The sequence below is a fragment of the Bos javanicus genome, chromosome 14 (genome assembly GCF_032452875.1).
Source record: "Bos javanicus breed banteng chromosome 14, ARS-OSU_banteng_1.0, whole genome shotgun sequence".
NCBI classification, from domain to species: domain Eukaryota; kingdom Metazoa; phylum Chordata; class Mammalia; order Artiodactyla; family Bovidae; genus Bos; species Bos javanicus.
Window position 1 is genome coordinate 23,491,846 of NC_083881.1, and position 15,718 is coordinate 23,507,563.

The 15,718-nt window shown below is 40.5% G+C and overlaps 1 protein-coding gene across 2 annotated transcripts in view; it reads right to left on the reverse strand.

The window, feature by feature from the left end:
- Positions 1-7,212: 7,212 nt before the first annotated feature.
- Positions 7,213-15,718, reverse strand: part of PLAG1 (PLAG1 zinc finger) — a 51,903-nt gene continuing 43,397 nt past the window's right edge. For both annotated transcript variants that reach the window (XM_061438782.1, XM_061438783.1), the window contains one exon: positions 7,213-15,299. In XM_061438782.1, the coding sequence (XP_061294766.1) occupies positions 14,042-15,299 (1,258 nt within the window). In that variant the 3' untranslated portion in view covers positions 7,213-14,041. The remainder of the gene's footprint in view (positions 15,300-15,718) is intronic.

Sequence of the window (15,718 nt, forward strand, 5' to 3'; positions counted from 1 at the left end):
TCCTCTGTTCATGAAATTCTCCAGGCAAGAATACTGGAGTGAGTAGCGATTCCCCTTTCCAGGGGATCTTCCCAACTCATGGATCGAAACTGGGTTTCCTATGTTGTAGGCAGATTCTTTACCATCTAAGCCACCAGGGAAGCCCCTCCATTAAAAAAACAAAAAACAAAAAACCAGCAAATGTAAAAGAATTGAAACCAAACAGAGTGTGTTCTCTGATCACAATGGGATTAAACTAGAAATGAATAACAGAAAGATAACAGGAAAAATCTCCAAATACTTGGAAGCTAAATTACACTTTTCAAAATATTCCATGTGTCAAATAGGAAATCTCAAAGGAAATTAAAAACAACAACATAGAACTGATATGCAAATAGCATATGAAAATTTGTGAGACACAGCTAGCGCAGTGCTAAGAAGGCAAATTTTAACCCCAAACTGTCATGTTAGGAAAAAAGAAAAGTCTCAGATCAATAGTCTATACCCTCACCTCAAGAACTTAGAAAAAGAAGGGCAAATAAATTCAAAAGAAGCTTAAGGAAGGAAATAATAGAGATAAAAAACACTGTGATTGTAAGCAAGGAAGAGTATCAATGGAACAAAATCTAGGTCTTTGAAAAGATCAACAACATTGACAAACCTCTAGCAACATTGTCATTTATCAAGAGAAAAGACAAGTTCACAATATTGAGACTGAAATGAGGAGTGTTACTACAGACTCTGCAAACATAAAAAAATATTACAAACAACTCTATTAATATATGTATAAATTTGGAAAACTAGATGAAATAGATCAATTCCTCAAAAAATATAAATGACCATAATTCACTCAATAAAAAGTACAGAATTTGAATTGCTCTTTAAGTATTAAGAAAATTGAATTTAAATTTAAAAACTCTCCCAAAAGAAATCTTGAGGCCCACATAGTTTCACTGGAGAATTCTCCCAAAGGCTTAAAGAAAAATTAGCACACACACACACACACAAAACACAGATTCTACAAAATCTATTCCAGAAAATAGAAGAGGAGAGAACACCTTCCAACTCATTTTATGAAGTTAGTATTACTTTGATATGAAAACCAAAGACACTACAAGAAAAGCAAACTATAAGACCAATATTCCTCACAAGAGTTAATGGAAAAAAATCCTTCACAAAATATTAATAAATAGAATTCAGCTACATATCAAAAAACTGTACATTAAGACCAAAGTGATGTTGATTCAAGGCATGCAGATATAGTTCAGTATTTGAAAATCTAACAATGTAATCCACCATACTGGTCTGAATAGGAAGTCACATCAGCATATCTAAGGACATTTAAGTTCTTTGTTGTTGTTTTAGTCCCTAAGTCCTGTCCAACTCTTCACGACCCCATGGACTGTAACCCACCAGGCTCCTCTGTCCAAGGGAATTCCCAGGCAAGAATACTGGAGTGGGTTGCCATTTCCTCCTCAGGGGATCTTCCCCATGCAGGGATTGAACCTGCGTCTCCTGCACTGGCAGGCGGATTCTTTACCACTGAGCATCCTGGGAAGCCATAGAAGTCCTTACATGAGGGATAACTCTGCCTGCTGCCTGCTTCTGTAATACAGTTTAACTGCAGCACAACAATGCTGATTGGTTTACACTTTGTCTATGACTGCGTTTGAGTGGCAGTAGCCGCAATGAGTAGTTATGATAGCAATCAGTTGACCCACAAAACCTAAATTATTTCCTCTCTGACCTTTTTCAGAAAGTGTGTTGACAGAGCTCTAAAGCAATGTTCTATGTGCTTCTTTAAAACTGGGTCACTTCCCTGCCTTCATTCCAGCTGGTGGGAGGGGATAGGAAATGTGATGTCGGTCCCCTGCAGCATGTAACACTGTCACTTATGTTTTATTGGTGACAATGTAGTTCCACGGCCAGTTGAGCTGCAAGGGGGTCTTTGGGGTGCAGTGTAATTGGCCCCACTTCACTTTCCCTTTCCACTTTCATGCACTGGAGAAGGAAGTGGCAACCCACTCCAGTGTTCTTGCCTGGAGAATCCCAGGGACGGAGAAGCCTGGTGGGCTGCCGTCTATGGGGTCGCCCAGAGTCGGACACGACTGAAGCGATGCAGCAGCAGCAGCAGCAGACATGCCATGAGCCCAGCTACTGTTCTTTCACAGTGGTAAAGGAGTGGATTTGGAGGCTAGCTACCAGTCTCCCCATAGCTAAAGAGAGCATTCTTTTATCTTCTGTCTTTCGCTTTCAATAATGAAGAATTTTCAAGTCCTAATATTTTCCCAGTATAACTTAAACATTGACTTCGGAGGTTTATTATGACACATTTTTCTTTTCATGGCCTTTTTTTCCATGTAATTTCAGTTTGGAATTTTTTTGTTCATCCAAGGAATATTTAGGATGATGTTTCTTAGTTTCCCAGTAGTTACCTATTTTTTAAAGTCATAGCCTTAAAAAAATAATATATATAAATATTTATATAAATAATATAAATTTATATAATATATACTTTATTATATTTATTATATATTATTATAATTTATATATTATATATATATAATAATATATATATATTATATTTTTGGCTATGCCAGGTTGGTCTTAGTTTCAGGATCTTAGTTGTGGCCCATGGGATCTAGTTCCCTGACCAGGGATCGAACCCACGCCTCTTGCAGTAGAAGCACAGTCTTAACCACTGGACCACCAGGGAAGTCCCTGGAATTGGTGCTTCTGTAATATATATGTATGTATTTTATTTGCTGACTTATTTGGCTGCACTAGGTTTTAGTTTCGGCATTCCAAGTCTTTAGTTGTGGCATGTAAGCTCTTAGTTGCAGCATGTGGGATCTACTTCCCTGACCAAGGATTGAACCCAGGTCCCCTGCACTGGGAGAGCGGAGTCTTAGCCACTGGACCACCAGGGAAGTTCCTGAAGTCATATAAGAATATGACTAATTGATTTCTAATTTTATTAATAGGACATGGCCTTAACACTTACCCTTTTGAAAATGTGTTTACCTTATTTATGATCACACACATAAAAGATTTTGTAATACCTGGACATAAATATGAGTGTTGATATATTCCTTCAAATGACAAAATTTTATTTACTACATGCATCAAGTTTGATTGTATTATTTAATTTTATGTCCTTTCTTATTTTTTTCCATCTCGATCTGAAAGGATTACCAATCTCTCTCATTTCCAGGTAGCCCAGTGGTAAAGAATCTGCCCGCCAATGCAGGAGACACAGGAGACACAGGTTCAATTTCTGGGTCAGGAAGATCGCCTGGAGTAGGAAATGGCAATTCACTCTAGTATTCTTGCCTGGAGAATCCCATGGACATAGGAGCCTGGTGGGCTACAGTCCATGGGGTCGCAAAAAGTCAGACACAACTGAACACAAATTGACTCTGTGTGTAGAATAAGCAAACAAAAAGGCTCTCCTTCAGTGGTTTTTTACTCACTGGCCTAACTGCTGAGGGTAAATGCAAACTAAAATTTGAATAAGATCTAAGGAGATTTCCAAATGATAATTTCTGTTATGAGAACTTATCATAGTACTTGGTGAAATAACATCTTAAGAACCCTACCTACTTATCTCTAGATAGTCACTCAACTTCCAGAAAGTTTAAACAGAGCTAACAATTCCACAGAGCTTTTGAAGTACAGTTATAAGAATTGGAATCATCAAATGTTCTTCCCTAATTTTGGTCCATTGCAGTGAACGTGTTTAGAGTGGTTTATTTCTGAAGAAAGGGTACACTATTATAGAATTTGCTTATTTCAATGTAGGAGGGCAGAACAAAATGTGAGGTTTAAGTATGATCACACAGTCTTCAGTGTATCAAATAAGCCTTTCTATAGAACAAAGATAACCCGAGCATTACGACTGTCATATAAAATTTTTTCTAGGGTCAACTTTTAAAAGAGTACTTCTGTTAAGCTAGGGACTTAAAGGAATTAAAAAAAAACAGACACAGCCCTCAGAAGATCTAATAAAATTTCATAGGGAAAATAAGATACTTCTCAGTGGGTGAAAGCTGAAAAGGTATTGTGAATGGAAGAGTGATCATCAAGAAACAGCTAGAGGGAGGGCTTCCCTAGTGGCCCAGTGGTTAAGACTCTGTGCTTTCAGTGCAGGGGACGTGGGTTCGATCTCTGGTCGAGGAACTAAGATCCCATATGCTTCATGGTGCTGTCAAAAAAAAAAAAAAGAAGAAGAAAGGGCTCAGTTCAGTTGAGATGCTCAGTCATGTCCCACTTTTTGTGACTCCATGGACTGCAACACACCAGGCTTCCCTGTCCATCACCAACTCTCAGAGCTTGCTCAAACTCATGTCCATTGAGTCGGTGATGCCATCCAACCATATCATCCTCTGTCATCTCGTTCTCCTCCTTCCTTCAATCTTTCCGAGCATTAGAGTCTTTTCTAAGGAGTCAGTTCTTCGCAGCAGGTGGCCAAAGTATTGGAGCTTCAGCCTTAGCATCAGTCCTTCCAATGAATATTTCGGACTGATTTCCTTTAGGATGGACTGGTTGGATCTCCTTGCAGTCCAAAGGACTCTCAAGAGTCTTCTTCAACACCACAGTTCAAAAGCATCAGTTCTTTGGTGCTCAGTTTTCTTTATGGTCCAACTCTCACATCCATACATGACTACTGGAAAAACCATAGCTTTGACTTTGTTGGCAAAGTAATGTCTCTGTTTTTCAATATACTGTCTAGGTTTGTCATAGTTTTCTTGTCACAGCCAAGTCCTTTTCTTCCAAGGAGCAGGCATCTTTTAATTGCATGGCTGCAGTCCCCATCTGCAGAGGATGGTGAGATTTTGACATGTGGAATTCACAGGCATGCTCATGCTCAGTCGTGTCCCACTCTTTGTGACCCCATGGATTGTAGCCTGCCAGGCTCCTCTGTCTCTGACATTCCCTGGGCAAGAATACTGGAGTGAGTTGCCATTTCCTCCTCCAGGGGATCTTCCTGACCCAGGGAAGGAACCTGGATCTCCCGCATTGCAGGCAGATTCTTTACCAACTGCGCCACCTGGGAAGCCCTGGAATTCAGAGGCAGGAGCAGGGAAAGCAGGCATGCAAGGGAGGGATAAGCACAAGAACGGTGAGTGACTTCACATGAAAATGACAGAAAAAGTAAGAGGAGGAAACAGGAGGACCGCTGTCAAGAGTGGGAAAGAATTTCAGGGTCCCTTAAAGCACTGACTGGTAATAACCTGAAGCTCTTTTAGTAAATGTTGAGGTTAGGAATAACTACAGAAATAGCGTATGAAAGGATTCAGGACAGAAAATACAAAAGCAGGCGCACTTCACTCCTGTGAAAGTTAATGTAACTTAGGAAACTGGGAATAGTTGAACCGGTCTGTCTGCATTTTGTAAACAAAATGGTCTTGAAGATGTTTCTAAGGGTGTGTATTTATTACAGCCACTGATCACCACTATGTAATTCTGGGGTGGGAGAAGCTGACATAGCTTAAAATCTGAAATAGGGCATGGTTTAGGCTGTTAACCTACTTACATAACGCACATTCCTAGGACATGAAAATCTGGTTACAGGAGCGATCTTAGAAATGTCACCAGGTGTGTGTAGATACAAATAGCAGATCAATTATGTTTTTAGAAACAGCATGAACAACACATTGAAAGGGGCTCCAAGAAAAAGATGAGAGTTCACTAATTACAGACTAAACCAAAAGTTAAACCTTTGCAAAAATGCTGCCGCCTTCAAACAGGAAACTTCTGCAACTTATGTGAGGCACCGTTACATTTCCAACTCTCATCTCTCCCAGAATCTCAAGACCTTGACTGAGGTATTACTAGAAATGGACCATGTTTTCAAAAGGATTCAATTTATGAACATTTCCATGTGTGCATTAGGATAAACATTGGTTTACATGTCAAGTATGTCTCTACAGGGTAAAGCAAGATTAGCCTGCTGACATGCTTTTTAAAAGAAAACTGGTTCATTAGGAGAAAACCATTTTCATCTGCAATAACTGCAGTTATTAATAATGCAGTCCTACTGTAGAGCACAGGGAGCTATACTCAGTACCCTGTGATAAGCCATAATGGAAAAGAATATGAAGAATGTATATGTATGTGTGTGTATCTGAGTCATTTTGCTACACAGCAGAAATGAGCACATTGTCAAATCAACTCTACTTCAATAAATAAAGTTTTAAAAAATCACGGCAGTCAAAATACTAGTATGCAAAAGGAGAGCCCAAGGACTCCTTTATAGGTACAATCTCCATTAGGCACTGTGCTGTTTATCTCTTTTCTAAAGCAGTCAGAACTTGGGAACTTTTTTTAACCAGTTTTTTTTTTCTTTCTTAGTGTAATTGCCTTACAATGTTGTGTTAGTTTCTGCTGTACAGCAAAGGGCATCAGCTGTAAGTATACATCTGTCCCCTCCCTCTTGGACCTCCTTCCATCCCACCCAGCCCCATCCCCCCCCACCCCTTCTAGCTCCATGTGGTATATAGCGGCTTCCCACTCACTGTTTTACACGTGTATATATGTCAATCCAATCTCTCAGTTCATCCCACCCTCCCCTTCCCGCTGTGTCCATGTCTGTTCTTTATGTCTGCGTCTCTGTTCCCACCTTGCAAATAGGTTCATCTGTACCATTTTTCTAGATTCCACCTATATGCATTAATATACAATACTTTTCTCTGAGAACCTGGGAATTTGCATTCTTTGCTATTACAGTGTATCAGACAGAAAGATGTTGCCACTTCTTAGAACCAGAACCTCTGAAGAACAGCAGCTGAACTAGTGTTTTCCAGAGAAACTGAAGCCACAGAATACTGCATACAATAGATTTACTATAAGAAATTGACTCACACGACTGTGGAGGCTGACAAGTCTGAAATCTGCAGGGCAAGCCAGCAGGTTGGAGACTCAGGGAGGCTGGGGACCCGTGGAGAGCTGATGCTGCAGGTTGAATCTGAAGCCATCTGAAGGCAGACCTCCCTTTTCCTGGGAGAATGGGTTTTTTCTCTTATGGCCTCCAACTGATGAGATGAGGCCCACCCACATTATGGAGGGCAGTCTGTTTTATTTAAAGTCAGCTGACTATAAATGTTAATCACGTCTAACAAAGAACCTCCACAGCAACAGCTAGACCAGTGCTTGACTAGACCAGGCATCCAGTCTGGGCACCACAGCCAAGCCGAGTGGACACAGAAAATTAACCATCACGCTAGTCAGGAGTCAAACATCTTCAGTAGACAGATTTATTATTGACCTCTGTGTTGAATAGAAAGCAGGTGAAGTTGAGACATTCTGGGCTTGGTTGTTTTTAGTTTTAGTCTGAAACCGCCAATATTTGATCATTTTTGATCTACAAAAAAGGGTAACTGGGTACAACTCAATACAGCATTTACACCTTCCCACTGTTGTAATGATGGTGTCATCTTCATTCCAACGGTTCATCAGGAAACCAGCCTCTTTCTGTAAAGCTGACTCCTTGGGAACAGCCCAGGACTTTGCAATGAAAAGGTGCCTTCTGCTTAAGAAATGCTCATTTAAGGAAAAGTGGCAGCAAAAACTCAGGCTGTCTTTAGTCAGACTGAAGTTTTCCTCCCCTTAATGATAAATCATCAGTACTAACTTTTCATCTAACAAAAACCTGCATGAAGAAGTCTTTTAGCCCCACTGGATCTATGGTGCAATGCTTATGCTTAATGCTTTGCTTAAACTGCACTTCTAATTGCTTTTCCATAAGGGAGAATACACCTTAAGTGAATTAACCCCAAACATCCTTTTTCAGAGTATTCTGACTATAAAAAGCAATAGCATTTTCCCTTCTATAAATAGTCCTTAAAATATTTCATATGCGTGAATTTAAATAAAAATGTATGTAGTGTTAATGCTAAGAATCAACAAAGAAATGCTTTTAGATTTGCTGGAATTAGGTATGTGAAAAGAGGAACTGCCAAATGGGGAGTCACTGTGCATTTTCTTTACCTTTCTGAAGGTAGAGAACCTTAGGACAGGGAAGTCAAAGGTTAAGAAGCAATTTTTCCTATCATAATGAAAGAGGTGCTATGAGAAATCCAAAAAAATTTTTTTCCTGCCACTGGTTCCTGGCCAGATTATTAACTGGATTTTCAGAATTAATCTCTTTCTTTCAAAGATGCATCACTGTTTAACTGATGAATTTGAGACAAAATGACATCTGTGAGCTCATTACTCTGGTCCAGGTAAATGGTCAAGGGAGGATTTTCAGCCAAGTTTTAGACAAATAGCCCAAAGAGAACGTCTAAAAAGATAATTTACAGGACTGATGGACAGTAAGTGCCAAAGAAATACTTAATGCCCATTTTATCTCATATGAATAAAAACATGATTGCTCTATACATTCTAACAGCCTTTGGGAGATTCTTTGTTTGAATTTTCACCTGGATTAAAGTTTTGATGCACAACATTTTGACTTTTTTTATTTACAATTTCTATCCTTCCTTTCAAGGTACAAAAGTTAAGACAAAACAAAAGAAACCCTAGAACTTTACATTTCAACAACCAAGTATTGTCCTAGAGGCAGCTATTAGAATCTTATATTTATCAAATGAGAAAATATTTCAAATTCAAAGGGAAAAAAATGTTATACCAAATAGAAATTTATCATCTGTTATAATTTCAGGAAGATCTACATTATCTAAAGCCATTCTATAATTTTTATTCATATATTTTTGTGGAGTTCACATATCTTTTTCTTACAGCAAACATAACACTGTAGGCCATGAGAAGCTGCAGTACTATTGTTTAATTAGCAGCAAATGAATATTTTATAACTGGGTAACTGGACAATAAATAGCCTGCTTCTTTGGATGTGGATGTTTAAAATGTAGTCTTGCTGCAGCTTCATAATGTGATTGCTATTTTACAGAGCTTATACACACACAGAAAATATGATCTTTGTCTATATTTTATACAAACACAACAGTAGTTTGTGAATACATTTTAAGTACATGATATACAGGATAAGCCACTTGATTTCCCGGTATCACAGAAGAGCGAATTTTAAATGCAATAAAAATATACAAAATGCAGCCTGGAATGCAGTTTCTCTTTTCTATTTTGACTCAAAACTTTATCATCAGAACATTTTTAGAGTACTAGTCCAAACACTTTTTCGTCAGCTAAAAATACAATTTCAGCAGTCCAGCTTATGTTCAGGCATGATGCAATCCATTTCCGAATGGATGCCCAGTTTTTGTTAAATTCAAAGGGCTGTTAGTAACGTACAGCATGTTCTTCACTCCACACCATATTATAAAGCCCATGTTTCTTTCCGAGTCACGGTCACCTTTGTGGACAAAGCTGGGTTTGTTCTGGTATAACATTTGCACGTCCAAGGTTTCCTTTTGCAAGTGCACATGAATACATTGTGGTGGGTGGTGTAAAAGTCTTGTTAAAGACAAATGAAGTCACAGTATAAAAATATATTGTACACCTTTACACCTAATGTAGTCCTTTTTTTTCCTATGGATAAAAAAAAAAATACGACTGAACGAGACAGAGAAGTCTGTAGCACCATGAAGAGTTGTATCCCAAGTTACATTAGCAGCATGATCCGACAGAATATTGAAGGAGTGTTTCTGAGAAGATACACATTCATTCTGGGTCATCTGTACCACTGAAGCTTATACAATGAAGTGTTTTACACATTAGCAATAGTTCTGTCCTTTCTAAGCTAGGTAACTTATCAAAAGACACTGCCTTCCAACCTCAGAGGTTGACAATATTGCAGAAGGGCTGGGGGGTGATAGGAACGTGCCTTGCCCGTTGTGGGTCGTATCATTTGGATGTGTAAGAAAGGATCCATTTGGATGGATCAGAAGGGAGCTCTGCATGGGTTCTCAGCACAGAGCTACACAACACAGCCTAACGTGGATCTATGGGATCACCACAGACCATCTGTGTGATTGATGTGGCTGCTGACACAGCGTGAGAAAAATAAGACAAGGGCTCAACGTAGGCACTCACTTCTCAGAGGTAACAGTCTGCCATTGCTAATGAAGAATACATGACGTCTAAAAGATCTCCTCCAATGTCGCCTGGATCTCAGTAGGCTGGAAGCAACTTGGGTGAATATTTTTTTTTTGTATTTTAACTTACATACTGGGAAGACAGTGTGTTTTGAGACACGTAAACCTTGTAAAAAAAATAAACCATTGTAAAACCTTATGAAAAGACACACTGATTCTGTGCAATATAGCAAATTGATAAGAAAACACTGTAAAACTGTACCTGTTTAAAATACCGTCTACCATTCTTGAACACAAAGCATTATACATCAAAGGCCTATATATCTATCCTCTAATGGCACTTGAAACAAATTATAATAAGTCTTAAAATAAAAGGCATAACCTATAAGAAAGTTTTTCTGTAAAGGTTTAGATTCGTTTTGAAAGTGCTATATCTTGTAATATGTGTAGTATAGAGGTTGACCAAGCTCTATTTTTTAAAAAAATATTGGCCTATATATGTGTATTGCTTACTAGATGAATAATCCTGAAAATATGTACTCTTTAACATTCATTATTAGCTTAATAAAGCAGTCAGCTCTGGCTCATGTTTTCAGTCAGTATATGGTTTTTAAAAACCGCTACTGTCCAAATCAACACAATATATCACTATGTTGCACAAGTGACTAAGAAGAATGAAACACAAGCAACACATCGGCAAAAATACATAGTTTGGAAGAAACACCTACATGAAATTAACAAGCTGCACAAGGAGTAGCACGTATCAGTCAGGACATGAACAACGGAACTCGGTAACAGGGGTTTAAGATGCACGTTGTAGCAGTGACCAGTAGCTATCAAGGTGATGTTCGGGTCCATCCGCGGAGAATATTGCTTATAGTGTCAGTATCCTTCCGTGCTCGTGCTTCGGTATCTGGTGACCTTAATTTGTACAAACACATGGAAGGTCAAACCGAATGAGGTTCAATATCTTGTCTGAGGTCCAAATTCTAAACTGAAATATTTTTACTTAGTAACAATCCCTTTATGAAAAAAAAAAAAAAAAACCCCAAGCAAAGGCACTACTAGAAATTTTGAGGATGATGATTCTGGCCACTGGAGAATGAAAACAGAATTGGCAATCATTTTTTTTAATCACATCCAGTTGACATCAAAAGTGTCAATTTTCTTTTTAAGGAAAAAAAAAAAAAAAGAGCCAGTTCGGTGTTACAGCCTTGTCAAGACCATTGTGCAATTAAAATAAAATGAGTCTACCTCATGTTTAATAGAGATTCTCTCAAAGGGGGTTTAGTGACCACTATAGTCAGTTTAAAAAATGAATGAGCAGAATTCCCTCTTACTTGGAAGTGTGATTTCAAGTCTGTGGGAAAGCAACAGGCAAACGGGTGTGTACACGTGAAAATAGAGTCCACAATTTCAGCCCTGGTGCCCTGGAAGGTATGCTGGGCGAGAATTAGGCTAAAAATATATATATACACCTACATGGCGCCATTCCCCATTTCCAAAATGCTTTATTTAATAAATCCTGATACTCCCTTTTTACTTTTTTATTAGCAGTGAAATACAGCCCACGAAAAGGCCAACATCTCAGTTCGTTCATCTGACTTCTCTTTAAGCAAATTTTAGACAAAAATAAAGTAGTGCTTCCACACTTGTGATTTGTGATTTCTATTTAAAAACAGGTTTTCTATTTATTTGTGCTCTGTCACCAAAATTTTTTTTCTTTTTGCTTTTCCTCTCGACGGTGATTAAAGCAATATTGAACACTAATCATTCAACTAATGATTTAAGTAAGCAATCTGTTTCATAGAAACTAAAGCGGGCAGCAACACAGCAGAGCTAAAAGCCTACTTTGAGAGCAAACAGTCTCCTAGGCAAACGCTCAGGAGCAGTTTGAAAAATTTTTAAATGTATTTCCTTATTAACATATATAATTTTAATGCCTTTGGAACACACTTTTTTAATAAAATGTAACTTTTAATAATAAAATTTAAATACATACGTATAAAAACTACTGCTCCTGGGATTTAAAAAAACAAAAACAAATAGGAGCATGATAAAAATACTGGAGCCAAAGCTCCGTACGAGAGCAACTCTGATTCTATGAAGTGCGATACACGTGTGTGTACATATATATAATATATAGTGAAACCCCATTTACATTATTACAATTTACATCTCTCCACAAATTATACTACTCCCAAATAGTTTAAATAATGTATTATATTCAGTAATCTGCACTCATCTTTAGAACTTCTTGGTAAACATGGAAATCCGCAGTGATAGCTGGCCCTGTCAAAGGGAAGAGAACCTTCCACACAGGGCTCATGAGTGCTCAGAAATATTTTTTTTTTTAAAGAGATATATACTCTTCTATAAACCCTCCCTCCTCAAACCCACCCCGACAGACAGGGTCCCCAAATAAGGTGTTAACAAGTGCTTAATAAGATATGTTTCTTAGGTTGACGCCCCAACCGATTATTAGAAAAATAGAATAATAGTTTGACCTTTGAGAAAATGTGCTGGTTGTCTGAAGTGAGGAAAGCCTGTAATAACTACTGTATTCACTGAACACCACGCTCTTGTTATTTTTCACATCACCTAAGACAGTGCTTGTTTTACTATGCTCTTCTCCCTCCGTCTGCAAATTCAGCTTCTTTGTGACGTTCCTCCCACTTTCCCAGGGACTTGTAAAAGTGGGGTTTACTGTATATACTTTTAGTCACTTAAATTTTGTGATCTTTCCTCAAATAGTTTTTGAATGCATTTAACTTTAAAGTCTCTGTCCAAAAACAGCAGGGAAAAATGAATTAACACTGAATGGAAAAAAAAAAAAACACTGAATGAGAAAGATACCACAGTGCGGGGGGTGGTGGTGGTTGGCGAGCCGGGTTGTTCTGTTTTCTGCTTTTGGTGCTCAGGGAGAGAAAACTGAATCAAAGGGAGCAAGAGTGATGTAAGTGATATGCTGTGACTTGACCCCTCATTTCCACCCTGGCAACAGGGGACGTGGTCCCCAGACAAGTCCCTAGCAGAGTGGCAGGCCTCGCACTGGTCTCTCTACCTGGGGTCTCTCACCCTAGAAGATGGGACAGCCCCACCCCTGGGATAAGCACACCTGTGTTCCCCAACAGCTGTGGACTCTGGACCAATTGTGCAGTGAGAAGCCAAGGGAAGTGGCTGGCTGTCCTCGACCTACCCTCTGGCCATGAAAGATGGAGAAGATGAAAGAGATGCACCTAAAGACTGACGCTGAATACTCTTGACGCCATAAACTATTAGCATGAATGCAAGAAAGACAGCAACAAGGATAAAACGTGGCAAACATCCTGTGTACTAATTTAAGGCCAACTCTTAAGTAACATGGACTGCCGTGTCACCTTCCTAGGGGGTGTGTTTGCTACAAATACTGGTGCGCTTTGTGTCTAGACTTGTTTTTCTTATATGTGCATAAAAAAGACAGCAAACATTTGAGCCAGACAATAGCAAGTCTTCAAAATATACTGACCTGAAATTATGGTTATATCTAAGAAACATATGCTATGTCCCCAGACTGGATTCTAAATTCATTTGAAGCATTTCCTTATTAATCCATTTAGAGGCTAGTAAAATTTTTTTAAACTCTCAGGTCGTTCATGTACGTTTTAGAAAACTTACATTCTGTAGCAAAAATTTTTAAGGAGCCAAATGTCAAAAGGTAGAGCCATTGATCTCGGACAAAAATGCAAAGTTTAAGATCTAACAGTAAGTCAGAACATGGGATTTGTAAGACTTGACTGCTAATAATGGCTTTCCTATGTGAGAAATCGTCTTAAAATATGACAGTTGGCAGTGAATCAGGACAAAATACCCAGGTAAACATAGCTGAACACAAATGGTTCTGTAGCTCATTTAAAAAGCTAGTTTCTATTTTATACTGGCTTAATGAAAATTGGTACTATACAGAAGCAGAAACTGTGATACTGTCTTAAAGTAGGCACTACAACCAGAACGGTCAGCTAAGGCAGGGCTGCACGTACGTTTCGGCCATCGATGCGCACGGTGGGACTCTACTGGAAAGCCTGGTGGAAACGGGGCAGGGTTGTGCTCGTGCTCAGACTACTGGTGAAGGCTGCGGACAGCGAGTGCAGAGAGCCCAGCCCTATGGTGCTGGCAGGATCCGGCAGGTCCTGGCTCTGCGGGGGGAGCTGAGACACCGAAGAGTGTGCCTCCTCCTGGGAGTAGCTCATCCCCAGGCTCCCCACCGAGATCGGGTTATAGGGAGGGCCGTTTAATGGTATGAAATTGAACAGCTGAGAGAAATCCAATGCTGGTGTGTTCAGGGGGTCACTGATGGAGATGGAGCTTTTGGACAGGGAGAGGTCCCCCGTGCTGTCCTCCAGGGACCCGAGCTGCGGCTCCAACCCCAGTTTGGACGAGGATGCTGGAGAGTCCTGGGAGGAGGAGGGCACGCCGCCCTGCAGCTCCATCAGGTAGCTCTCAATCTCCCCCTTCAAGGGCTGTTCTTTTTCGGGAATAGAGATGGCATATGAGGTAGAACTGAACGGGTACTTGAAGGAAAGGTGGTGGGAGGGGTGGACAGCATCCATGTCGATGGGGCACGTCATGCCCAAAGGCAGGGTGGTGATCATCTGGTGGGCAGAGCCCGAGCTCTGCACAGACTGGAACGGAGTGTTGTAGAGGTTCAGCTGCAGCGTGCTGGGGAACGGCTTGGACAGCAGCTCGCTGGAGGGCAGCGACATCACCGGGAGGAGCTCGTCCTTGATGGGCACCGACACGTTGCAGGTGAAGGGATCCAGGAAGTCCACGGGCTCCGTCTTGACCTTCAGGAGCTCCTGGTTGTGGCTCTTCTTCATGTGCCGCGTCAGGTGGTCCTTGCGCCCAAACCTCTGAGCGCAGTACTGGCAGAGGAAGTCCTTCCTTCCCGTGTGCACCACCATGTGTCGGCGGACGTCCTTGCGCGTGTAGAAGCGGCGGTCGCAGTGCTCACATGGGTGCTTCTTCTCCTTCACGCCGCCTGCCGACTTGCCCGCGTGCGACTTCAGGTGCTCTAGCAGCACGCCGGTGCTCTCGAACGTCTGCAGGCACACTTTGCAGGTGAGGTCGCCGCTCGTGGCCGCGTGCAGGGCCAGGTGCCGCTTGAAGCCCAGCTTGGTGTTGTAGCTCTTGCCGCACTCTTCGCACTTGAACGTCTCTTTGTTGGGGTCGTGCGTGTGCAGGTGGTTCTTCAGGTGGTCCTTCCGGTGAAACATTTTCTCGCAATAGTTACACTTGTGGGTTTTCTCGGGAGAGTGCGTAGCCATGTGCCTTGAACACAGACATATTCTGTCAGCATCATGGTAAGAACGGCCTGGCCTCCCTGTTCAAACGGAAGCTAAGCTGCTAGGCTAACACAGACCTGTCCTACTCACCGACTCTCTCTAACTCACTACACATCTGCTACAAAGGGTACACACCTAAACACCGCAGACCTGGAACCATCTAAGTCGCCACTTTAGTTCTCTCTGGTTTTTAGTGACTGCAAATGCAACTGAGCAAGACAGAATATACTCACGTTAACGTCCATACCCTTCTCTTGCAATTTCTTTGTACAAACGGACATTCTACGCTCGTTTAAGCATTGCATTAAAAAAGATCCAAAAGCACTAACACATAAAAGTCTGTGACTTAGAATGCTAAAACGTCTAATCTACTTAAACATTTCTCTCTGCAAGTCAGCGGAAAGA